Below are 27,457 nucleotides of genomic sequence, written 5' to 3' on the forward strand. Positions count from 1 at the left end.
GGAATTATGCATAGAGATGCACATCCGTATTCAAACGGAAGTGTACAATTATTCAGTGATATGTACATACGTATTATGTTGCTAGATATGCGGATTGTTAATGTAAAAATTAACAATTGAATGCAAATTCCATAATAGGCCAAGTCGAGAACAAAGAATTTGGATGCTAGAGCAGAATTATAAAGGGCTTAAAATCAGACCTCAAGGGCATTTCGAGAGGGATTTTGATGAGCATAGACGCTCGACTCCCCGCTCTGCAGATAACCCTTCTTCCACGAGACCCAGCCTGGCGAGCACGATTGCTTGGCGACTGGTTGGGGACTTTGCTTCGGGAGAGTTCGTGGCGATCTCTTCAGACGGGTTACAGGGACATCGATACGCCGTGCATCAACAAGTAAGTGTCTTTGTTAGTGGATAAACTGGTAATCGCGTGTGTATTCCGACTTCCGAGACGTTACTGTGACTCGGTTAACGTTAGTGAGAGTTGCTTTTTGGCGATTTGAGCCAGACATCCACGAAGTTTCTCTGCTCTGAAAAATCAGTCACATGGAGCAGAAAAACTCTCCACAGCGGCACGCACACACGGGTAAGAAGCCATTCAATTGCGCTGTGTGCGGGAAGGCATTTGCAGATTCATCAACTCTTCGCAATCACCAAAAAACACACTCGGGTGAGAAGCCATTCAATTGCTCTGTTTGTGTGAAGGCATTTGCCCGTAAAGCAGATCTTCACACTCACCAAAAACACACACGGGCGAGAAGCCGTTCAATTGCGCTGTGTGCTGGAAGGCATTTGCACGGAAATCAGATCTTCACAAGCACCAGAAAACACACACGGGCGAGAAGCCGTTCAATTGCTCTGTGTGTGGGAAGTCATTTGCAGATTCATCAACTCATCACAAGCACCAGAAAACACACACGGGCGAGAAGCCGTTCAATTGCTCTGTGTGCGGGAAGTCATTTGCAGATTCATCAACTCTTCGCAATCACCAAAAAACACACTCGGGTGAGAAGCCATTCAATTGCTCTGTTTGTGTGAAGGCATTTGCCCGTAAAGCAGATCTTCACACTCACCAAAAAACACACACGGGCGAGAAGCCGTTCAATTGCTCTCTGTGTGGGAAGCCATTTTCACGGAAATCAAATCTTCATCGTCACCAGGAAACACACACGGACGATAAGCCATTCAATTGTTCTCCGTTGGAGAGGACACGGTCATCACCCCGAAACAAGCATGAGAAGATCCGCAATGATAGGAAAGTGAAATCAAAAGGAGAAATACAGAGTGCTGCAATGAGTCCTGAAAAAAATGCATCTTTCGAACCTATGCAGGTGGATCCTGAGAGATGCATGGATGTAATGAGTCCTGACGACAATTCCTATTTCGACCCCATGCAGTTGGATCCTGCGAGATGGCTGGATGTACTGAGCCCTGACGACAATTCCTATTTCGACCCCATGCAGGTTGATAATGAGAAATGGCTGCTGGAGTGGCTGGATAATCAAAGTATTGAGAACTTCTGTTAAAGTCCTGGAATGTGCACGTTTGTTTCTCTGTTAGATCAATGTATTAGGTGCAATTGATAATATCAGTGATTTCCAGCACTACTCCAACCTAGTGTAATTCTTTTAACAAAACCGTTTGATTGCTCTGTGTGTTGGAAGCATTTTCACAGTCAGTAACACTTCACAGGCATCATCAAACAAAGAGTAAAAATGTTGTCATGAGTCCTCAACGAAATTCCTCTTTCGACCCCATGCAGTTGCATCCTGAGATATGGCTTGATGTAGTGGAGTATTCGTGTCTCATATATATTTTTCGGTGATTTCTAGGACTTCAAGCTAGAGTGATGTTGTGAATGCTCTATAATGTGTTCAGATGAATGTCTTCCTTTAAGTTCCAGAAGTGTTCACGGATTTCAGAATGACAACAATTTTATACTTTGGACGAATGGCTTCAGTCGAAAAGGACGTCAAAGGGAAATCGACGTTTACGTGTTTGATTTTAAGAATATATTTTAACTGTTGAATTCCTATTGGGAAATAATTTGCCTAGTTCCTTTCCTGTTTGAGCATGCGTATTAATAAAGATTTCGATACGAGTATTAACGTGAGCTTTCTTGCAGATTAATAAAGACCTGTTTTTAAAGATGACTGATCGTACGTTATTGCTACCATAGTTTTCCTTTAAAAAACACGGACGAGTAGACATACACACACGAGTGTGCATCCAAACACGACTGTATATACAGCGGTGTGCATTCACACACGAGTGTGCATGTGTTTCTACGCTGTTTTCATTCATTTCGCACCACGAGCGGGGAGTCTCATCCCTGTAGTTCCCTGTTGTGGTGGCGCATTCCTACCACGTTGCCCCTCAATTATTTGTACGACACAATATAAAAATAATTTGTTTGTTCCAATACATAATCATACACGAGTACACAAATACACTCCATGTACACACACCCACACACGAGTGGACATACACAGCAGTGTAAGTACAAAGGGATTGCGTTCGACTACGCGAACAAATGGCAGAATTTTTAATATAAAACACTCGTTTTCTAGAAACACCCCGCTCAACACGATTGTACTTAAATATATTTATAAAACAAAGTCAGTACAGTATAAACTTGCACATCTTATTCCAAATCAAGCTCGAGATCACCAATTTTGATACTTCAGACTGTATGTCACTTTATCATCCTCTAAACTTGCAGCAGTTTAGAGGACATTGGGGGGTGAATATTAGCAAATTAACACGAATCATGGAATTATGCATAGAGATGCACATCCGTATTCAAACGGAAGTGTACAATTATTCAGTGATATGTACATACGTATTATGTTGCTAGATATGCGGATTGTTAATGTAAAAATTAACAATTGAATGCAAATTCCATAATAGGCCAAGTCGAGAACAAAGAATTTGGATGCTAGAGCAGAATTATAAAGGGCTTAAAATCAGACCTCAAGGGCATTTCGAGAGGGATTTTGATGAGCATAGACGCTCGACTCCCCGCTCTGCAGATAACCCTTCTTCCACGAGACCCAGCCTGGCGAGCACGATTGCTTGGCGACTGGTTGGGGACTTTGCTTCGGGAGAGTTCGTGGCGATCTCTTCAGACGGGTTACAGGGACATCGATACGCCGTGCATCAACAAGTAAGTGTCTTTGTTAGTGGATAAACTGGTAATCGCGTGTGTATTCCGACTTCCGAGACGTTACTGTGACTCGGTTAGACGTTAGTGAGAGTTGCTTTTTGGCGATTTGAGCCAGACATCCACGAAGTTTCTCTGCTCTGAAAAATCAGTCACATGGAGCAGAAAAACTCTCCACAGCGGCACGCACACACGGGTAAGAAGCCATTCAATTGCGCTGTGTGCGGGAAGGCATTTGCAGATTCATCAACTCTTCGCAATCACCAAAAAACACACTCGGGTGAGAAGCCATTCAATTGCTCTGTTTGTGTGAAGGCATTTGCCCGTAAAGCAGATCTTCACACTCACCAAAAAACACACACGGGCGAGAAGCCGTTCAATTGCGCTGTGTGCTGGAAGGCATTTGCACGGAAATCAGATCTTCACAAGCACCAGAAAACACACACGGGCGAGAAGCCGTTCAATTGCTCTGTGTGTGGGAAGTCATTTGCAGATTCATCAACTCATCACAAGCACCAGAAAACACACACGGGCGAGAAGCCGTTCAATTGCTCTGTGTGCGGGAAGTCATTTGCAGATTCATCAACTCTTCGCAATCACCAAAAAACACACTCGGGTGAGAAGCCATTCAATTGCTCTGTTTGTGTGAAGGCATTTGCCCGTAAAGCAGATCTTCACACTCACCAAAACACACACATGGGCGAGAAGCCGTTCAATTGCTCTCTGTGTGGGAAGCCATTTTCACGGAAATCAAATCTTCATCGTCACCAGGAAACACACACGGACGATAAGCCATTCAATTGTTCTCCGTTGGAGAGGACACGGTCATCACCCCGAAACAAGCATGAGAAGATCCGCAATGATAGGAAAGTGAAATCAAAAGGAGAAATACAGAGTGCTGCAATGAGTCCTGAAAAAAATGCATCTTTCGAACCTATGCAGGTGGATCCTGAGAGATGCATGGATGTAATGAGTCCTGACGACAATTCCTATTTCGACCCCATGCAGTTGGATCCTGCGAGATGGCTGGATGTACTGAGCCCTGACGACAATTCCTATTTCGACCCCATGCAGGTTGATAATGAGAAATGGCTGCTGGAGTGGCTGGATAATCAAAGTATTGAGAACTTCTGTTAAAGTCCTGGAATGTGCACGTTTGTGTCTCTGTTAGATCAATGTATTAGGTGCAATTGATTATATCAGTGATTTCCAGCACTACTCCAACCTAGTGTAATTCTTTTAACAAAACCGTTTGATTGCTCTGTGTGTTGGAAGCATTTTCACAGTCAGTAACACTTCACAGGCATCATCAAACAAAGAGTAAAAATGTTGTCATGAGTCCTCAACGAAATTCCTCTTTCGACCCCATGCAGTTGCATCCTGAGATATGGCTTGATGTAGTGGAGTATTCGTGTCTCATATATATTTTTCGGTGATTTCTAGGACTTCAAGCTAGAGTGATGTTGTGAATGCTCTATAATGTGTTCAGATGAATGTCTTCCTTTAAGTTCCAGAAGTGTTCACGGATTTCAGAATGACAACAATTTTATACTTTGGACGAATGGCTTCAGTCGAAAAGGACGTCAAAGGGAAATCGACGTTTACGTGTTTGATTTTAAGAATATATTTTAACTGTTGAATTCCTATTGGGAAATAATTTGCCTAGTTCCTTTCCTGTTTGAGCATGCGTATTAATAAAGATTTCGATACGAGTATTAACGTGAGCTTTCTTGCAGATTAATAAAGACCTGTTTTTAAAGATGACTCATCGTACGTTATTGCTACCATAGTTTTCCTTTAAAAAACACGGACGAGTAGACATACACACACGAGTGTGCATCCAAACACGACTGTATATACAGCGGTGTGCATTCACACACGAGTGTGCATGTGTTTCTACGCTGTTTTCATTCATTTCGCACCACGAGCGGGGAGTCTCATCCCTGTAGTTCCCTGTTGTGGTGGCGCATTCCTACCACGTTGCCCCTCAATTATTTGTACGACACAATATAAAAATAATTTGTTTGTTCCAATACATAATCATACACGAGTACACATACACTCTCATGTACACACACCCACACACGAGTGGACATACACAGCAGTGTAAGTACAAAGGGATTGCGTTCGACTACACGAACAAATGGCAGAATTTTTAATATAAAACACTCGTTTTCTAGAAACACCCCGCTCAACACGATTGTCCTTAAATATATTTATAAAACAAAGTCAGTACAGTATAAACTTGCACATCTTATTCCAAATCAAGCTCGAGATCACCAATTTTGATACTTCAGACTGTATGTCACTTTATCATCCTCTAAACTTGCAGCAGTTTAGAGGACATTGGGGGGTGAATATTAGCAAATTAACACGAATCATGGAATTATGCATAGAGATGCACATCCGTATTCAAACGGAAGTGTACAATTATTCAGTGATATGTACATACGTATTATGTTGCTAGATATGCGGATTGTTAATGTAAAAATTAACAATTGAATGCAAATTCCATAATAGGCCAAGTCGAGAACAAAGAATTTGGATGCTAGAGCGGAATTATAAAGGGCTTAAAATCAGACCTCAAGGGCATTTCGAGAGGGATTTTGATGAGCATAGACGCTCGACTCCCCGCTCTGCAGATAACCCTTCTTCCACGAGACCCAGCCTGGCGAGCACGATTGCTTGGCGACTGGTTGGGGACTTTGCTTCGGGAGAGTTCGTGGCGATCTCTTCAGACGGGTTACAGGGACATCGATACGCCGTGCATCAACAAGTAAGTGTCTTTGTTAGTGGATAAACTGGTAATCGCGTGTGTATTCCGACTTCCGAGACGTTACTGTGACTCAGTTAGACGTTGGTAAAAAGTTAGCTTTCTTGGCGGTTAAACGTTAGTGAGAGTTGCTTTTTGGCGATTTGAGCCAGACATCCACGAAGTTTCTCTGCTCTGAAAAATCAGTCACATGGAGCAGAAAAACTCTCCACAGCGGCACGCACACACGGGTAAGAAGCCATTCAATTGCGCTGTGTGCGGGAAGGCATTTGCAGATTCATCAACTCTTCGCAATCACCAAAAAACACACTCGGGTGAGAAGCCATTCAATTGCTCTGTTTGTGTGAAGGCATTTGCCCGTAAAGCAGATCTTCACACTCACCAAAAAACACACACGGGCGAGAAGCCGTTCAATTGCGCTGTGTGCTGGAAGGCATTTGCACGGAAATCAGATCTTCACAAGCACCAGAAAACACACACGGGCGAGAAGCCGTTCAATTGCTCTGTGTGTGGGAAGTCATTTGCAGATTCATCAACTCATCACAAGCACCAGAAAACACACACGGGCGAGAAGCCGTTCAATTGCTCTGTGTGCGGGAAGTCATTTGCAGATTCATCAACTCTTCGCAATCACCAAAAAACACACTCGGGTGAGAAGCCATTCAATTGCTCTGTTTGTGTGAAGGCATTTGCCCGTAAAGCAGATCTTCACACTCACCAAAAAACACACACGGGCGAGAAGCCGTTCAATTGCTCTCTGTGTGGGAAGCCATTTTCACGGAAATCAAATCTTCATCGTCACCAGGAAACACACACGGACGATAAGCCATTCAATTGTTCTCCGTTGGAGAGGACACGGTCATCACCCCGAAACAAGCATGAGAAGATCCGCAATGATAGGAAAGTGAAATCAAAAGGAGAAATACAGAGTGCTGCAATGAGTCCTGAAAAAAATGCATCTTTCGAACCTATGCAGGTGGATCCTGAGAGATGCATGGATGTAATGAGTCCTGACGACAATTCCTATTTCGACCCCATGCAGTTGGATCCTGCGAGATGGCTGGATGTACTGAGCCCTGACGACAATTCCTATTTCGACCCCATGCAGGTTGATAATGAGAAATGGCTGCTGGAGTGGCTGGATAATCAAAGTATTGAGAACTTCTGTTAAAGTCCTGGAATGTGCACGTTTGTTTCTCTGTTAGATCAATGTATTAGGTGCAATTGATTATATCAGTGATTTCCAGCACTACTCCAACCTAGTGTAATTATTTTAACAAAACCGTTTGATTGCTCTGTGTGTTGGAAGCATTTTCACAGTCAGTAACACTTCACAGGCATCATCAAACAAAGAGTAAAAATGTTGTCATGAGTCCTCAACGAAATTCCTCTTTCGACCCCATGCAGTTGCATCCTGAGATATGGCTTGATGTAGTGGAGTATTCGTGTCTCATATATATTTTTCGGTGATTTCTAGGACTTCAAGCTAGAGTGATGTTGTGAATGCTCTATAATGTGTTCAGATGAATGTCTTCCTTTAAGTTCCAGAAGTGTTCACGGATTTCAGAATGACAACAATTTTATACTTAGGACGAATGGCTTCAGTCGAAAAGGACGTCAAAGGGAAATCGACGTTTACGTGTTTGATTTTAAGAATATATTTTAACTGTTGAATTCCTATTGGGAAATAATTTGCCTAGTTCCTTTCCTGTTTGAGCACTGCGTATTAATAAAGATTTCGATACGAGTATTAACGTGAGCTTTCTTGCAGATTAATAAAGACCTGTTTTTAAAGATGACTGATCGTACGTTATTGCTACCATAGTTTTCCTTTAAAAAACACGGACGAGTAGACATACACACACGAGTGTGCATCCAAACACGACTGTATATACAGCGGTGTGCATTCACACACGAGTGTGCATGTGTTTCTACGCTGTTTTCATTCATTTCGCACCACGAGCGGGGAGTCTCATCCCTGTAGTTCCCTGTTGTGGTGGCGCATTCCTACCACGTTGCCCCTCAATTATTTGTACGACACAATATAAAAATAATTTGTTTGTTCCAATACATAATCATACACGAGTACACATACACTCTCATGTACACACACCCACACACGAGTGGACATACACAGCAGTGTAAGTACAAAGGGATTGCGTTCGACTACGCGAACAAATGGCAGAATTTTTAATATAAAACACTCGTTTTCTAGAAACACCCCGCTCAACACGATTGTACTTAAATATATTTATAAAACAAAGTCAGTACAGTATAAACTTGCACATCTTATTCCAAATCAAGCTCGAGATCACCAATTTTGATACTTCAGACTGTATGTCACTTTATCATCCTCTAAACTTGCAGCAGTTTAGAGGACATTGGGGGGTGAATATTAGCAAATTAACACGAATCATGGAATTATGCATAGAGATGCACATCCGTATTCAAACGGAAGTGTACAATTATTCAGTGATATGTACATACGTATTATGTTGCTAGATATGCGGATTGTTAATGTAAAAATTAACAATTGAATGCAAATTCCATAATAGGCCAAGTCGAGAACAAAGAATTTGGATGCTAGAGCAGAATTATAAAGGGCTTAAAATCAGACCTCAAGGGCATTTCGAGAGGGATTTTGATGAGCATAGACGCTCGACTCCCCGCTCTGCAGATAACCCTTCTTCCACGAGACCCAGCCTGGCGAGCACGATTGCTTGGCGACTGGTTGGGGACTTTGCTTCGGGAGAGTTCGTGGCGATCTCTTCAGACGGGTTACAGGGACATCGATACGCCGTGCATCAACAAGTAAGTGTCTTTGTTAGTGGATAAACTGGTAATCGCGTGTGTATTCCGACTTCCGAGACGTTACTGTGACTCGGTTAAACGTTAGTGGAAAAATCAGTCACATGGAGCAGAAAAACTCTCCACAGCGGCACGCACACACGGGTAAGAAGCCATTCAATTGCGCTGTGTGCGGGAAGGCATTTGCAGATTCATCAACTCTTCGCAATCACCAAAAAACACACTCGGGTGAGAAGCCATTCAATTGCTCTGTTTGTGTGAAGGCATTTGCCCGTAAAGCAGATCTTCACACTCACCAAAAACACACACGGGCGAGAAGCCGTTCAATTGCGCTGTGTGCTGGAAGGCATTTGCACGGAAATCAGATCTTCACAAGCACCAGAAAACACACACGGGCGAGAAGCCGTTCAATTGCTCTGTGTGTGGGAAGTCATTTGCAGATTCATCAACTCATCACAAGCACCAGAAAACACACACGGGCGAGAAGCCGTTCAATTGCTCTGTGTGCGGGAAGTCATTTGCAGATTCATCAACTCTTCGCAATCACCAAAAAACACACTCGGGTGAGAAGCCATTCAATTGCTCTGTTGTGTGAAGGCATTTGCCCGTAAAGCAGATCTTCACACTCACCAAAAAACACACACGGGCGAGAAGCCGTTCAATTGCTCTCTGTGTGGGAAGCCATTTTCACGGAAATCAAATCTTCATCGTCACCAGGAAACACACACGGACGATAAGCCATTCAATTGTTCTCCGTTGGAGAGGACACGGTCATCACCCCGAAACAAGCATGAGAAGATCCGCAATGATAGGAAAGTGAAATCAAAAGGAGAAATACAGAGTGCTGCAATGAGTCCTGAAAAAAATGCATCTTTCGAACCTATGCAGGTGGATCCTGAGAGATGCATGGATGTAATGAGTCCTGACGACAATTCCTATTTCGACCCCATGCAGTTGGATCCTGCGAGATGGCTGGATGTACTGAGCCCTGACGACAATTCCTATTTCGACCCCATGCAGGTTGATAATGAGAAATGGCTGCTGGAGTGGCTGGATAATCAAAGTATTGAGTACTTCTGGTAAAGTCCTGGAATGTGCACGTTTGTGTCTCTGTTAGATCAATGTATTAGGTGCAATTGATAATATCAGTGATTTCCAGCACTACTCCAACCTAGTGTAATTATTTTAACAAAACCGTTTGATTGCTCTGTGTGTTGGAAGCATTTTCACAGTCAGTAACACTTCACAGGCATCATCAAACAAAGAGTAAAAATGTTGTCATGAGTCCTCAACGAAATTCCTCTTTCGACCCCATGCAGTTGCATCCTGAGATATGGCTTGATGTAGTGGAGTATTCGTGTCTCATATATATTTTTCGGTGATTTCTAGGACTTCAAGCTAGAGTGATGTTGTGAATGCTCTATAATGTGTTCAGATGAATGTCTTCCTTTAAGTTCCAGAAGTGTTCACGGATTTCAGAATGACAACAATTTTATACTTAGGACGAATGGCTTCAGTCGAAAAGGACGTCAAAGGGAAATCGACGTTTACGTGTTTGATTTTAAGAATATATTTTAACTGTTGAATTCCTATTGGGAAATAATTTGCCTAGTTCCTTTCCTTCGATTTAAAGCTTTCGTGATGCAGGATCATCTTTTGTCTATCGTATATCAGTAGAAGGAATAATAAAAATAAAAATAAAACATAATAAACAATTCTCACGACGTTCGCCACAACGCAAGCAGCGTCTAACGGCTCAAGCAGCCTCCTCAACGGCTGCTTCGTTGGCCGAAACGTCTAGATTTATATGTTTATTATTATTATACCCCTACGTACTACGAAAAACCAAAATATCCTTCCTAGCATCTATAATAAAGATTCATCGATATAACTGACTTTTCAGAAAAAAGACCTGTTTTAAAGATGACTGATCGTACGTTATTGCTACCATAGTTTTCCTTTAAAAAAACACGGACGAGTAGACATACACACACGAGTTTGCATCCAAACACGACTGTATATACAGCGGTGTGCATTCACACACGAGTGTGCATGTTTTCTACGCTGTTTTCATTCATTTCGCACCACGAGCGGGGAGTATCATCCCTGTAGTTCCCTGTTGTGTGGCGCATTCCTACCACGTTGCCCCTCAATTATTTGTACGACACAATATAAAAATAATTGTTTGTTCCAATACATAATCATACACGAGTACACATACACTCTCATGTACACACACCCACACACGATGGACATACACAGCAGTGTAAGTACAAAGGGATTGCGTTCGACTACGCGAACAAATGGCAGAATTTTTAATATAAAACACTCGTTTTCTAGAAACACCCCGCTCAACACGATTGTACTTAAATATATTTATAAAACAAAGTCAGTACAGTATAAACTTGCACATCTTATTCCAAATCAAGCTCGAGATCACCAATTTTGATACTTCAGACTGTATGTCACTTTATCATCCTCTAAACTTGCAGCAGTTTAGAGGACATTGGGGGGTGAATATTAGCAAATTAACACGAATCATGGAATATGCATAGAGATGCACATCCGTATTCAAACGGAAGTGTACAATTATTCAGTGATATGTACATACGTATTATGTTGCTAGATATGCGGATTGTTAATGTAAAAATTAACAATTGAATGCAAATTCCATAATAGGCCAAGTCGAGAACAAAGAATTTGGATGCTAGAGCAGAATTATAAAGGGCTTAAAATCAGACCTCAAGGGCATTTCGAGAGGGATTTGATGAGCATAGACGCTCGACTCCCCGCTCTGCAGATAACCCTTCTTCCACGAGACCCAGCCTGGCGAGCACGATTGCTTGGCGACTGGCTGGGGACTTTGCTTCGGGAGAGTTCGTGGCGATCTCTTCAGACGGTTACAGGGACATCGATACGCCGTGCATCAACAAGTAAGTGTCTTTGTTAGTGGATAAACTGGTAATCGCGTGTGTATTCCGACTTCCGAGACGTTACTGTGACTCGGTTAAACGTTAAGTGGAGCAGAAAAACTCTCCACAGCGGCACGCACACACGGGTAAGAAGCCATTCAATTGCGCTGTGTGCGGGGAAGCATTTGCAGATTCATCAACTCTCCGCAATCACCAAAAAACACACACGGGTGAGAAGCCATTCAATTGCTCTGTTCGTGTGAAGGCATTTGCCCGTAAAGCAGATCTTCACACTCACCAAAAAACACACACGGGAGAGAAGCCGTTCAATTGTGCTGGTGTGCTGGAAGGCATTTGCACGGAAATCAGATCTTCACAAGCACCAGAAAACACACACGGGCGAGAAGCCGTTCAATTGCTCTGTGTGTGGGAAGTCATTTGCAGATTCATCAACTCATCACAAGCACCAGAAAACACACACGGGCGAGAAGCCGTTCAATTGCTCTGTGGCGGGAAGTCATTTGCAGATTCATCAACTCTTCGCAATCACCAAAAAACACACTCGGGTGAGAAGCCGTTCAATTGCTCTGTGTGAAGGCATTTGCCCGTAAAGCAGATCTTCACACTCACCAAAAAACACACACGGGCGAGAAGCCGTTCAATTGCTCTCTGGTGGGAAGCCATTTTCACGGAAATCAAATCTTCATCGTCACCAGGAAACACACACGGACGATAAGCCATTCAATTGTTCTCCGTTGGAGAGGACACGGTCATCACCCCGAAACAAGCATAAGAAGATCCGCAATGATAGGAAAGTGAAATCAAAAGGAGAAATACAGATTGCTGCAATGAGTCCTGAAAAAAATGCATCTTTCGAACCTATGCAGGTGGATCCTGAGAGATGCATGGATGTAATGAGTCCTGACGACAATTCCTATTTCGACCCCATGCAGTTGGATCCTGCGAGATGGCTGGATGTACTGAGCCCTGACGACAATTCCTATTTCGACCCCATGCAGGTTGATAATGAGAAATGGCTGCTGGAGTGGCTGGATAATCAAAGTATGAGTACTTCTGGTTAAAGTCTGGAATGTGCACGTTTGTTTCTCTGTTAGATCAATGTATTAGGTGCAATTGATAATATCAGTGATTTCCAGCACTACTCCAACCTAGTGTAATTATTTTAACAAAACCGTTTGATTGCTCTGTGTGTTGGAAGCATTTTCACAGTCAGCAACACTTCACAGGCATCATCAAACAAAGAGTAAAAATGTTGTCATGAGTCCTCAACGAAATTCCTCTTTCGACCCCATGCAGTTGCATCATGAGATATGGCTTGATGTAGTGGAGTATTCGTGTCTCATATATATTTTTCGGTGATTTCTAGGACTTCAAGCTAGAGTGATGTTGTGAATGCTCTATAATGTGTTCAGATGAATGTCTTCCTTTAAGTTCCAGAAGTGTTCACGGATTTCAGAATGACAACAACTTTATACTTAGGACGAATGGCTTCAGTCGAAAAGGACGTCAAAAGGGAAATCGACGTTTACGTGTTTGATTTTAAGAATATATTTTAACTGTTGAATTCCTATTGGGGAAAAAAATTGCCTAGTTCCTTTCCTTTCGATTTAAAGCTTTCGTGACTGCAGGATTCATCTTCTTGTTCTTCCGTAAGTCACGTAAAGGAGTAATAAAATAATAAAAAAAACATAATAACAATTCTCCGACGTTCGGCCACAACCAGCAGTCCTCACCTGCAAGCACCGTCCTCAACGGCTGCTGCGTTTGCCGAAACGTCGTGAGAATGTTTTTATGTTTATTTTTTATTTTATTACTTCCCTCTACGTGACTTTACCGAAAAACCAAAAGATAGTCCTTCCGTTTGAGCATGCGTATTAATAAAGATTTCGATACGATATTAACGTGAGCTTTCTTGCAGATTAATAAAGACCTGTTTTTAAAGATGACTGATCGTACGTTATTGCTACCATAGTTTTCCTTTAAAAAAAACACGGACGAGTAGACATACACACACGAGTTTGCATCCAAACACGACTGTATATACAGCGGTGTGCATTCACACACGAGTGTGCATGTGTTTCTACGCTGTTTTCATTCATTTCGCACCACGAGCGGGGAGTATCATCCCTGTAGTTCCCTGTTGTGGTGGCGCATTCCTACCACGTTGCCCCTCAATTATTTGTACGACACAATATAAAAATAAATTGTTTGTTCCAATACATAATCATACACGAGTACACATACACTCTCATGTACACACACCCACACACGAGTGGACATACACAGCAGTGTAAGTACAAAGGGATTGCGTTCGACTACGCGAACAAATGGCAGAATTTTTAATATAAAACACTCGTTTTCTAGAAACACCCCGCTCAACACGATTGTACTTAAATATATTTATAAAACAAAGTCAGTACAGTATAAACTTGCACATCTTATTCCAAATCAAGCTCGAGATCACCAATTTTGATACTTCAGACTGTATGTCACTTTATCATCCTCTAAACTTGCAGCAGTTTAGAGGACATTGGGGGGTGAATATTAGCAAATTAACACGAATCATGGAATTATGCATAGAGATGCACATCCGTATTCAAACGGAAGTGTACAATTATTCAGTGATATGTACATACGTATTATGTTGCTAGATATGCGGATTGTTAATGTAAAAATTAACAATTGAATGCAAATTCCATAATAGGCCAAGTCGAGAACAAAGAATTTGGATGCTAGAGCAGAATTATAAAGGGCTTAAAATCAGACCTCAAGGGCATTTCGAGAGGGATTTTGATGAGCATAGACGCTCGACTCCCCGCTCTGCAGATAACCCTTCTTCCACGAGACCCAGCCTGGCGAGCACGATTGCTTGGCGACTGGCTGGGACTTTGCTTCGGGAGAGTTCGTGGCGATCTCTTCAGACGGGTTACAGGGACATCGATACGCCGTGCATCAACAAGTAAGTGTCTTTGTTAGTGGATAAACTGGTAATCGCGTGTGTATTCCGACTTCCGAGACGTTACTGTGACTCGGTTAAACGTTAGTGAGAGTTGCTTTTTGGCGATTTGAGCCAGACATCCACGAAGTTTCTCTGCTCTGAAAAATCAGTCACATGGAGCAGAAAAACTCTCCACAGCGGCACGCACACACGGGTAAGAAGCCATTCAATTGCGCTGTGTGCGGGAAGGCATTTGCAGATTCATCAACTCTTCGCAATCACCAAAAAACACACTCGGTGAGAAGCCATTCAATTGCTCTGTTTGTGTGAAGGCATTTGCCCGTAAAGCAGATCTTCACACTCACCAAAAAACACACACGGGCGAGAAGCCGTTCAATTGTGCTGTGTGCTGGAAGGCATTTGCACGGAAATCAGATCTTCACAAGCACCAGAAAACACACACGGGCGAGAAGCCGTTCAATTGCTCTGTGTGTGGGAAGTCATTTGCAGATTCATCAACTCATCACAAGCACCAGAAAACACACACGGGCGAGAAGCCGTTCAATTGCTCTGTGTGCGGGAAGTCATTTGCAGATTCATCAACTCTTCGCAATCACCAAAAAACACACTCGGGTGAGAAGCCGTTCAATTGCTCTGTTTGTGTGAAGGCATTTGCCCGTAAAGCAGATCTTCACACTCACCAAAAAACACACACGGGCGAGAAGCCGTTCAATTGCTCTCTGTGTGGGAAGCCATTTTCACGGAAATCAAATCTTCATCGTCACCAGGAAACACACACGGACGATAAGCCATTCAATTGTTCTCCGTTGGAGAGGACACGGTCATCACCCCGAAACAAGCATAAGAAGATCCGCAATGATAGGAAAGTGAAATCAAAAGGAGAAATACAGAGTGCTGCAATGAGTCCTGAAAAAAATGCATCTTTCGAACCTATGCAGGTGGATCCTGAGAGATGCATGGATGTAATGAGTCCTGACGACAATTCCTATTTCGACCCCATGCAGTTGGATCCTGCGAGATGGCTGGATGTACTGAGCCCTGACGACAATTCCTATTTCGACCCCATGCAGGTTGATAATGAGAAATGGCTGCTGGAGTGGCTGGATAATCAAAGTATTGAGTACTTCTGTTAAAGTCCTGGAATGTGCACGTTTGTTTCTCTGTTAGATCAATGTATTAGGTGCAATTGATAATATCAGTGATTTCCAGCACTACTCCAACCTAGTGTAATTATTTTAACAAAACCGTTTGATTGCTCTGTGTGTTGGAAGCATTTTCACAGTCAGTAACACTTCACAGGCATCATCAAACAAAGAGTAAAAATGTTGTCATGAGTCCTCAACGAAATTCCTCTTTCGACCCCATGCAGTTGCATCATGAGATATGGCTTGATGTAGTGGAGTATTCGTGTCTCATATATATTTTTCGGTGATTTCTAGGACTTCAAGCTAGAGTGATGTTGTGAATGCTCTATAATGTGTTCAGATGAATGTCTTCCTTTAAGTTCCAGAAGTGTTCACGGATTTCAGAATGACAACAACTTTATACTTAGGACGAATGGCTTCAGTCGAAAAGGACGTCAAAAGGGAAATCGACGTTTACGTGTTTGATTTTAAGAATATATTTTAACTGTTGAATTCCTATTGGGAAAAAATTGCCTAGTTCCTTTCCTGTTTGAGCATGCGTATTAATAAAGATTTCGATACGAGTATTAACGTGAGCTTTCTTGCAGATTAATAAAGACCTGTTTTTAAAGATGACTGATCGTACGTTATTGCTACCATAGTTTTCCTTTAAAAAAACACGGACGAGTAGACATACACACACGAGTGTGCATCCAAACACGACTGTATATACAGCGGTGTGCATTCACACACGAGTGTGCATGTGTTTCTACGCTGTTTTCATTCATTTCGCACCACGAGCGGGGAGTCTCATCCCTGTAGTTCCCTGTTGTGGTGGCGCATTCCTACCACGTTGCCCCTCAATTATTTGTACGACACAATATAAAAATAATTTGTTTGTTCCAATACATAATCATACACGAGTACACATACACTCTCATGTACACACACCCACACACGAGTGGACATACACAGCAGTGTAAGTACAAAGGGATTGCGTTCGACTACGCGAACAAATGGCAGAATTTTTAATATAAAACACTCGTTTTCTAGAAACACCCCGCTCAACACGATTGTACTTAAATATATTTATAAAACAAAGTCAGTACAGTATAAACTTGCACATCTTATTCCAAATCAAGCTCGAGATCACCAATTTTGATACTTCAGACTGTATGTCACTTTATCATCCTCTAAACTTGCAGCAGTTTAGAGGACATTGGGGGGTGAATATTAGCAAATTAACACGAATCATGGAATTATGCATAGAGATGCACATCCGTATTCAAACGGAAGTGTACAATTATTCAGTGATATGTACATACGTATTATGTTGCTAGATATGCGGATTGTTAATGTAAAAATTAACAATTGAATGCAAATTCCATAATAGGCCAAGTCGAGAACAAAGAATTTGGATGCTAGAGCGGAATTATAAAGGGCTTAAAATCAGACCTCAAGGGCATTTCGAGAGGGATTTTGATGAGCATAGACGCTCGACTCCCCGCTCTGCAGATAACCCTTCTTCCACGAGACCCAGCCTGGCGAGCACGATTGCTTGGCGACTGGTTGGGGACTTTGCTTCGGGAGAGTTCGTGGCGATCTCTTCAGACGGGTTACAGGGACATCGATACGCCGTGCATCAACAAGTAAGTGTCTTTGTTAGTGGATAAACTGGTAATCGCGTGTGTATTCCGACTTCCGAGACGTTACTGTGACTCGGTTAACGTTAGTGGAGCAGAAAAACTCTCCACAGCGGCACGCACACACGGGTAAGAAGCCATTCAATTGCGCTGTGTGCGGGAAGGCATTTGCAGATTCATCAACTCTCGCAATCACCAAAAAACACACACGGGTGAGAAGCCATTCAATTGCTCTGTTGTGTGAAGGCATTTGCCCGTAAAGCAGATCTTCACACTCACCAAAAAACACACACGGGCGAGAAGCCGTTCAATTGCGCTGTGTGCTGGAAGGCATTTGCACGGAAATCAGATCTTCACAAGCACCAGAAAACACACACGGGCGAGAAGCCGTTCAATTGCTCTGTGTGTGGGAAGTCATTTGCAGATTCATCAACTCATCACAAGCACCAGAAAACACACACGGGCGAGAAGCCGTTCAATTGCTCTGTGTGCGGGAAGTCATTTGCAGATTCATCAACTCTTCGCAATCACCAAAAAACACACTCGGGTGAGAAGCCATTCAATTGCTCTGTGTGAAGGCATTTGCCCGTAAAGCAGATCTTCACACTCACCAAAAAACACACACGGGCGAGAAGCCGTTCAATTGCTCTCTGTGTGGGAAGCCATTTTCACGGAAATCAAATCTTCATCGTCACCAGGAAACACACACGGACGATAAGCCATTCAATTGTTCTCCGTTGGAGAGGACACGGTCATCACCCCGAAACAAGCATAAGAAGATCCGCAATGATAGGAAAGTGAAATCAAAAGGAGAAATACAGATTGCTGCAATGAGTCCTGAAAAAAATGCATCTTTCGAACCTATGCAGGTGGATCCTGAGAGATGCATGGATGTAATGAGTCCTGACGACAATTCCTATTTCGACCCCATGCAGTTGGATCCTGCGAGATGGCTGGATGTACTGAGCCCTGACGACAATTCCTATTTCGACCCCATGCAGGTTGATAATGAGAAATGGCTGCTGGAGTGGCTGGATAATCAAAGTATTGAGTACTTCTGTTAAAGTCCTGGAATGTGCACGTTTGTTTCTCTGTTAGATCAATGTATTAGGTGCAATTGATAATATCAGTGATTTCCAGCACTACTCCAACCTAGTGTAATTATTTTAACAAAACCGTTTGATTGCTCTGTGTGTTGGAAGCATTTTCACAGTCAGCAACACTTCACAGGCATCATCAAACAAAGAGTAAAAATGTTGTCATGAGTCCTCAACGAAATTCCTCTTTCGACCCCATGCAGTTGCATCATGAGATATGGCTTGATGTAGTGGAGTATTCGTGTCTCATTTATATTTTTCGGTGATTTCTAGGACTTCAAGCTAGAGTGATGTTGTGAATGCTCTATAATGTGTTCAGATGAATGTCTTCCTTTAAGTTCCAGAAGTGTTCACGGATTTCAGAATGACAACAACTTTATACTTAGGACGAATGGCTTCAGTCGAAAAGGACGTCAAAGGGAAATCGACGTTCACGTGTTTGATTTTAAGAATATATTTTAACTGTTGAATTCCTATTGGGAAAAAATTGCCTAGTTCCTTTCCTTTTCGATTTAAAGCTTTCGTGACTGCAGGGATTCATCTTCTTGGTTCTATCGGTATAGTCACGTAGAAGGGAAGTAATAAAATAATAAAAATAAAACATAATAAAACAATTCTCACGACGTTTCGGCCACAACGCAAGCAGCCGTCCTCAACGGCTGCAAGCAGCCGTCCTCAACGGCTGCTTGCGTTGTGGCCGAAACGTCGTGAGAATTGTTTTATTATGTTTTATTTTTATTATTTTATTACTTCCCTTCTACGTGACTTTACCGAAAGAACCAAGAAGATAGTTCCTTTCCTGTTTGAGCATGCGTATTAATAAAGATTTCGATACGAGTATTAACGTGAGCTTTCTTGCAGATTAATAAAGACCTGTTTTTAAAGATGACTGATCGTACGTTATTGCTACCATAGTTTTCCTTTAAAAAAACACGGACGAGTAGACATACACACACGAGTTTGCATCCAAACACGACTGTATATACAGCGGTGTGCATTCACACACGAGTGTGCATGTGTTTCTACGCTGTTTTCATTCATTTCGCACCACGAGCGGGGAGTATCATCCCTGTAGTTCCCTGTTGTGGTGGCGCATTCCTACCACGTTGCCCCTCAATTATTTGTACGACACAATATAAAAATAATTGTTTGTTCCAATACATAATCATACACGAGTACACATACACTCTCATGTACACACACCCACACACGAGTGGACATACACAGCAGTGTAAGTACAAAGGGATTGCGTTCGACTACGCGAACAAATGGCAGAATTTTTAATATAAAACACTCGTTTTCTAGAAACACCCCGCTCAACACGATTGTACTTAAATATATTTATAAAACAAAGTCAGTACAGTATAAACTTGCACATCTTATTCCAAATCAAGCTCGAGATCACCAATTTTGATACTTCAGACTGTATGTCACTTTATCATCCTCTAAACTTGCAGCAGTTTAGAGGACATTGGGGGGTGAATATTAGCAAATTAACACGAATCATGGAATTATGCATAGAGATGCACATCCGTATTCAAACGGAAGTGTACAATTATTCAGTGATATGTACATACGTATTATGTTGCTAGATATGCGGATTGTTAATGTAAAAATTAACAATTGAATGCAAATTCCATAATAGGCCAAGTCGAGAACAAAGAATTTGGATGCTAGAGCGGAATTATAAAGGGCTTAAAATCAGACCTCAAGGGCATTTCGAGAGGGATTTTGATGAGCATAGACGCTCGACTCCCCGCTCTGCAGATAACCCTTCTTCCACGAGACCCAGCCTGGCGAGCACGATTGCTTGGCGACTGGTTGGGGACTTTGCTTCGGGAGAGTTCGTGGCGATCTCTTCAGACGGGTTACAGGGACATCGATACGCCGTGCATCAACAAGTAAGTGTCTTTGTTAGTGGATAAACTGGTAATCGCGTGTGTATTCCGACGGGTAAGAAGCCATTCAATTGCGCTGTGTGCGGGAAGGCATTTGCAGATTCATCAACTCTCCGCAATCACCAAAAAACACACACGGGTGAGAAGCCATTCAATTGCTCTGTTCGTGTGAAGGCATTTGCCCGTAAAGCAGATCTTCACACTCACCAAAAAACACACACGGGAGAGAAGCCGTTCAATTGTGCTGTGTGCTGGAAGGCATTTGCACGGAAATCAGATCTTCACAAGCACCAGAAAACACACACGGGCGAGAAGCCGTTCAATTGCTCTGTGTGTGGGAAGTCATTTGCAGATTCATCAACTCATCACAAGCACCAGAAAACACACACGGGCGAGAAGCCGTTCAATTGCTCTGTGTGCGGGAAGTCATTTGCAGATTCATCAACTCTTCGCAATCACCAAAAAACACACTCGGGTGAGAAGCCGTTCAATTGCTCTGTGGTGAAGGCATTTCCCCGTAAAGCAGATCTTCACACTCACCAAAAAACACACACGGGCGAGAAGCCGTTCAATTGCTCTCTGTGTGGGAAGCCATTTTCACGGAAATCAAATCTTCATCGTCACCAGGAAACACACACGGACGATAAGCCATTCAATTGTTCTCCGTTGGAGAGGACACGGTCATCACCCCGAAACAAGCATAAGAAGATCCGCAATGATAGGAAAGTGAAATCAAAAGGAGAAATACAGATTGCTGCAATGAGTCCTGAAAAAAATGCATCTTTCGAACCTATGCAGGTGGATCCTGAGAGATGCATGGATGTAATGAGTCCTGACGACAATTCCTATTTCGACCCCATGCAGTTGGATCCTGCGAGATGGCTGGATGTACTGAGCCCTGACGACAATTCCTATTTCGACCCCATGCAGGTTGATAATGAGAAATGGCTGCTGGAGTGGCTGGATAATCAAAGTATTGAGTACTTCTGTTAAAGTCCTGGAATGTGCACGTTTGTTTCTCTGTTAGATCAATGTATTAGGTGCAATTGATAATATCAGTGATTTCCAGCACTACTCCAACCTAGTGTAATTATTTTAACAAAACCGTTTGATTGCTCTGTGTGTTGGAAGCATTTTCACAGTCAGCAACACTTCACAGGCATCATCAAACAAAGAGTAAAAATGTTGTCATGAGTCCTCAACGAAATTCCTCTTTCGACCCCATGCAGTTGCATCATGAGATATGGCTTGATGTAGTGGAGTATTCGTGTCTCATTTATATTTTTCGGTGATTTCTAGGACTTCAAGCTAGAGTGATGTTGTGAATGCTCTATAATGTGTTCAGATGAATGTCTTCCTTTAAGTTCCAGAAGTGTTCACGGATTTCAGAATGACAACAACTTTATACTTAGGACGAATGGCTTCAGTCGAAAAGGACGTCAAAAGGGAAATCGACGTTTACGTGTTTGATTTTAAGAATATATTTTAACTGTTGAATTCCTATTGGGGAAAAAAATTGCCTAGTTCCTTTCCTTTTCGATTTAAAGCTTTCGTGACTGCAGGGATTCATCTTCTTGGTTCTATCGGTATAGTCACGTAGAAGGGAAGTAATAAAATAATAAAAATAAAACATAATAAAACAATTCTCACGACGTTTCGGCCACAACGCAAGCAGCCGTCCTCAACGGCTGCAAGCAGCCGTCTAACGGCTGCTTGCGTTGTGGCCGAAACGTCGTGAGAATTGTTTTATTATGTTTTATTTTTATTATTTTATTACTTCCCTTCTACGTGACTTTACCGAAAGAACCAAGAAGATAGTTCCTTTCCTGTTTGAGCATGCGTATTAATAAAGATTTCGATACGAGTATTAACGTGAGCTTTCTTGCAGATTAATAAAGACCTGTTTTTAAAGATGACTGATCGTACGTTATTGCTACCATAGTTTTCCTTTAAAAAAACACGGACGAGTAGACATACACACACGAGTGTGCATCCAAACACGACTGTATATACAGCGGTGTGCATTCACACACGAGTGTGCATGTGTTTCTACGCTGTTTTCATTCATTTCGCACCACGAGCGGGGAGTATCATCCCTGTAGTTCCCTGTTGTGGTGGCGCATTCCTACCACGTTGCCCCTCAATTATTTGTACGACACAATATAAAAATAATTTGTTTGTTCCAATACATAATCATACACGAGTACACATACACTCTCATGTACACACACCCACACACGAGTGGACATACACAGCAGTGTAAGTACAAAGGGATTGCGTTCGACTACGCGAACAAATGGCAGAATTTTTAATATAAAACACTCGTTTTCTAGAAACACCCCGCTCAACACGATTGTACTTAAATATATTTATAAAACAAAGTCAGTACAGTATAAACTTGCACATCTTATTCCAAATCAAGCTCGAGATCACCAATTTTGATACTTCAGACTGTATGTCACTTTATCATCCTCTAAACTTGCAGCAGTTTAGAGGACATTGGGGGGTGAATATTAGCAAATTAACACGAATCATGGAATTATGCATAGAGATGCACATCCGTATTCAAACGGAAGTGTACAATTATTCAGTGATATGTACATACGTATTATGTTGCTAGATATGCGGATTGTTAATGTAAAAATTAACAATTGAATGCAAATTCCATAATAGGCCAAGTCGAGAACAAAGAATTTGGATGCTAGAGCGGAATTATAAAGGGCTTAAAATCAGACCTCAAGGGCATTTCGAGAGGGATTTTGATGAGCATAGACGCTCGACTCCCCGCTCTGCAGATAACCCTTCTTCCACGAGACCCAGCCTGGCGAGCACGATTGCTTGGCGACTGGTTGGGACTTTGCTTCGGGAGAGTTCGTGGCGATCTCTTCAGACGGGTTACAGGGACATCGATACGCCGTGCATCAACAAGTAAGTGTCTTTGTTAGTGGATAAACTGGTAATCGCGTGTGTATTCCGACTTCCGAGACGTTACTGTGACTCGGTTAGACGTTAGTGAGAGTTGCTTTTTGGCGATTTGAGCCAGACATCCACGAAGTTTCTCTGCTCTGAAAAATCAGTCACATGGAGCAGAAAAACTCTCCACAGCGGCACGCACACACGGGTAAGAAGCCATTCAATTGCGCTGTGTGCGGGAAGGCATTTGCAGATTCATCAACTCTTCGCAATCACCAAAAAACACACGGGTGAGAAGCCATTCAATTGCTCTGTTTGTGTGAAGGCATTTGCCCGTAAAGCAGATCTTCACACTCACCAAAAAACACACACGGGCGAGAAGCCGTTCAATTGCGCTGTGTGCTGGAAGGCATTTGCACGGAAATCAGATCTTCACAAGCACCAGAAAACACACACGGGCGAGAAGCCGTTCAATTGCTCTGTGTGTGGGAAGTCATTTGCAGATTCATCAACTCATCACAAGCACCAGAAAACACACACGGGCGAGAAGCCGTTCAATTGCTCTGTGTGCGGGAAGTCATTTGCAGATTCATCAACTCTTCGCAATCACCAAAAAACACACTCGGGTGAGAAGCCATTCAATTGCTCTGTGTGAAGGCATTTGCCCGTAAAGCAGATCTTCACACTCACCAAAAAACACACACGGGCGAGAAGCCGTTCAATTGCTCTCTGTGTGGGAAGCCATTTTCACGGAAATCAAATCTTCATCGTCACCAGGAAACACACACGGACGATAAGCCATTCAATTGTTCTCCGTTGGAGAGGACACGGTCATCACCCCGAAACAAGCATAAGAAGATCCGCAATGATAGGAAAGTGAAATCAAAAGGAGAATACAGAGTGCTGCAATGAGTCCTGAAAAAAATGCATCTTTCGAACCTATGCAGGTGGATCCTGAGAGATGCATGGATGTAATGAGTCCTGACGACAATTCCTATTTCGACCCCATGCAGTTGGATCCTGCGAGATGGCTGGATGTACTGAGCCCTGACGACAATTCCTATTTCGACCCCATGCAGGTTGATAATGAGAAATGGCTGCTGGAGTGGCTGGATAATCAAAGTATTGAGTACTTCTGTTAAAGTCCTGGAATGTGCACGTTTGTTCTCTGTTAGATCAATGTATTAGGTGCAATTGATATATCAGTGATTTCCAGCACTACTCCAACCTAGTGTAATTATTTTAACAAAACCGTTTGATTGCTCTGTGTGTTGGAAGCATTTTCACAGTCAGTAACACTTCACAGGCATCATCAAACAAAGAGTAAAAATGTTGTCATGAGTCCTCAACGAAATTCCTCTTTCGACCCCATGCAGTTGCATCATGAGATATGGCTTGATGTAGTGGATATTCGTGTCTCATATATATTTTTCGGTGATTTCTAGGACTTCAAGCTAGAGTGATGTTGTGAATGCTCTATAATGTGTTCAGATGAATGTCTTCCTTTAAGTTCCAGAAGTGTTCACGGATTTCAGAATGACAACAATTTTATACTTAGGACGAATGGCTTCAGTCGAAAAGGACGTCAAAGGGAAATCGACGTTTACGTGTTTGATTTTAAGAATATATTTTAACTGTTGAATTCCTATTGGGAAAAAATGCCTAGTTCCTTTCCTTTTCGATTTAAAGCTTTCGTGACTGCAGGGATTCATCTTCTTGGTTCTATCGGTATAGTCACGTAGAAGGGAAGTAATAAAATAATAAAAATAAAAACATAATAAAACAATTCTCACGACGTTTCGGCCACAACGCAAGACGGCTGCTTGCGTTGTGGCCGAAACGTCGTGAGAATTGTTTTATTATGTTTTATTTTTATTATTTTATTACTTCCCTTCTACGTGACTTTACCGAAAGAACCAAGAAGATAGTTCCTTTCCTGTTTGAGCATGCGTATTAATAAAGATTTCGATACGAGTATTAACGTGAGCTTTCTTGCAGATTAATAAAGACCTGTTTTTAAAGATGACTGATCGTACGTTATTGCTACCATAGTTTTCCTTTAAAAAAACACGGACGAGTAGACATACACACACGAGTTTGCATCCAAACACGACTGTATATACAGCGGTGTGCATTCACACACGAGTGTGCATGTGTTTTACGCTGTTTTCATTCATTTCGCACCACGAGCGGGGAGTCTCATCCCTGTAGTTCCCTGTTGTGGTGGCGCATTCCTACCACGTTGCCCCTCAATTATTTGTACGACACAATATAAAAATAAATTGTTTGTTCCAATACATAATCATACACGAGTACACATACACTCTCATGTACACACACCCACACACGATGACATACACAGCAGTGTAAGTACAAAGGATTGCGTTCGACTACGCGAACAAATGGCAGAATTTTTAATATAAAACACTCGTTTTCTAGAAACACCCCGCTCAACACGATTGTACTTAAATATATTTATAAAACAAAGTCAGTACAGTATAAACTTGCACATCTTATTCCAAATCAAGCTCGAGATCACCAATTTTGATACTTCAGACTGTATGTCACTTTATCATCCTCTAAACTTGCAGCAGTTTAGAGGACATTGGGGGTGAATATTAGCAAATTAACACGAATCATGAATTATGCATAGAGATGCACATCCGTATTCAAACGGAAGTGTACAATTATTCAGTGATATGTACATACGTATTATGTTGCTAGATATGCGGATTGTTAATGTAAAATTAACAATTCTATAATAGGCCAAGTCGAGAACAAAGAATTTGGATGCTAGAGCAGAATTATAAAGGGCTTAAAATCAGACCTCAAGGGCATTTCGAGAGGGATTTTGATGAGCATAGACGCTCGACTCCCCGCTCTGCAGATAACCCTTCTTCCACGAGACCCAGCCTGGCGAGCACGATTGCTTGGCGACTGGTTGGGGACTTTGCTTCGGGAGAGTTCGTGGCGATCTCTTCAGACGGTTACAGGGACATCGATACGCCGTGCATCAACAAGTAAGTGTCTTTGTTAGTGGATAAACTGGTAATCGCGTGTGTATTCCGACTTCCGAGCGTTACTGTGACTCGGTTAAACGTTAGTGGAGCAGAAAAAACTCTCCACAGCGGCACGCACACACGGGTAAGAAGCCATTCAATTGCGCTGTGTGCGGGAAGGCATTTGCAGATTCATCAACTCTCCGCAATCACCAAAAACACACGGTGAGAAGCCATTCAATTGCTCTGTTCGTGTGAAGGCATTTGCCCGTAAAGCAGATCTTCACACCACCAAAAACACACACGGGAGAGAAGCCGTTCAATTGTGCTGTGTGCTGGAAGGCATTTGCACGGAAATCAGATCTTCACAAGCACCAGAAAACACACACGGGCGAGAAGCCGTTCAATTGCTCTGTGTGTGGGAAGTCATTTGCAGATTCATCAACTCATCACAAGCACCAGAAAACACACACGGGCGAGAAGCCGTTCAATTGCTCTGTGTGCGGGAAGTCATTTGCAGATTCATCAACTCTTCGCAATCACCAAAAAACACACTCGGGTGAGAAGCCGTTCAATTGCTCTGTGTGTGAAGGCATTTCCCGTAAAGCAGATCTTCACACTCACCAAAACACACACGGGCGAGAAGCCGTTCAATTGCTCTCTGTGTGGGAAGCCATTTTCACGGAAATCAAATCTTCATCGTCACCAGGAAACACACACGGACGATAAGCCATTCAATTGTTCTCCGTTGGAGAGGACACGGTCATCACCCCGAAACAAGCATAAGAAGATCCGCAATGATAGGAAAGTGAAATCAAAAGGAGAAATACAGATTGCTGCAATGAGTCCTGAAAAAAATGCATCTTTCGAACCTATGCAGGTGGATCCTGAGAGATGCATGGATGTAATGAGTCCTGACGACAATTCCTATTTCGACCCCATGCAGTTGGATCCTGCGAGATGGCTGGATGTACTGAGCCCTGACGACAATTCCTATTTCGACCCCATGCAGGTTGATAATGAGAAATGGCTGCTGGAGTGGCTGGATAATCAAAGTATTGAGAACTTCTGTTAAGTCCTGGAATGTGCACGTTTGTTTCTCTGTTAGATCAATGTATTAGGTGCAATTGATAATATCAGTGATTTC

The 27,457-nt window shown here is 42.5% G+C and overlaps 3 protein-coding genes and 2 pseudogenes across 3 annotated transcripts; all 5 read left to right on the forward strand.

Annotated features, from left to right (window-relative positions):
• Window positions 1–755: 755 nt before the first annotated feature.
• On the forward strand, window positions 756–4,619 carry LOC121852234 (gastrula zinc finger protein XlCGF7.1-like; the record flags this gene model as incomplete). Its single annotated transcript, XM_042346322.1, has 3 exons — window positions 756–1,137; window positions 3,408–3,987; window positions 4,607–4,619. Coding segments are annotated over 3 exons (975 nt in total), but the record flags the coding sequence as incomplete, so codon positions are not given.
• A 7,182-nt stretch (window positions 4,620–11,801) lies between these two features.
• Window positions 11,802–13,001, forward strand: LOC121852235 (annotated as a pseudogene).
• A 1,827-nt stretch (window positions 13,002–14,828) lies between these two features.
• On the forward strand, window positions 14,829–16,033 carry LOC121852236 (gastrula zinc finger protein XlCGF7.1-like; the record flags this gene model as incomplete). Its single annotated transcript, XM_042346323.1, is given in 3 exon segments — window positions 14,829–14,910; window positions 14,913–15,456; window positions 16,006–16,033. Coding segments are annotated over 3 exon segments (654 nt in total), but the record flags the coding sequence as incomplete, so codon positions are not given.
• Window positions 16,034–17,558: 1,525 nt separating this feature from the next.
• On the forward strand, window positions 17,559–21,710 carry LOC121852237 (zinc finger protein 84-like; the record flags this gene model as incomplete). Its single annotated transcript, XM_042346324.1, is given in 6 exon segments — window positions 17,559–17,580; window positions 17,583–17,636; window positions 17,639–17,968; window positions 17,971–18,110; window positions 20,450–21,078; window positions 21,698–21,710. Coding segments are annotated over 6 exon segments (1,188 nt in total), but the record flags the coding sequence as incomplete, so codon positions are not given.
• A 4,747-nt stretch (window positions 21,711–26,457) lies between these two features.
• On the forward strand, window positions 26,458–27,072 carry LOC121852238 (annotated as a pseudogene).
• Window positions 27,073–27,457: the final 385 nt, after the last annotated feature.

The sequence above is a fragment of the Callorhinchus milii genome, unplaced genomic scaffold (genome assembly GCF_018977255.1).
Source record: "Callorhinchus milii isolate IMCB2004 unplaced genomic scaffold, IMCB_Cmil_1.0 Scaffold610, whole genome shotgun sequence".
Taxonomy (NCBI): domain Eukaryota; kingdom Metazoa; phylum Chordata; class Chondrichthyes; order Chimaeriformes; family Callorhinchidae; genus Callorhinchus; species Callorhinchus milii.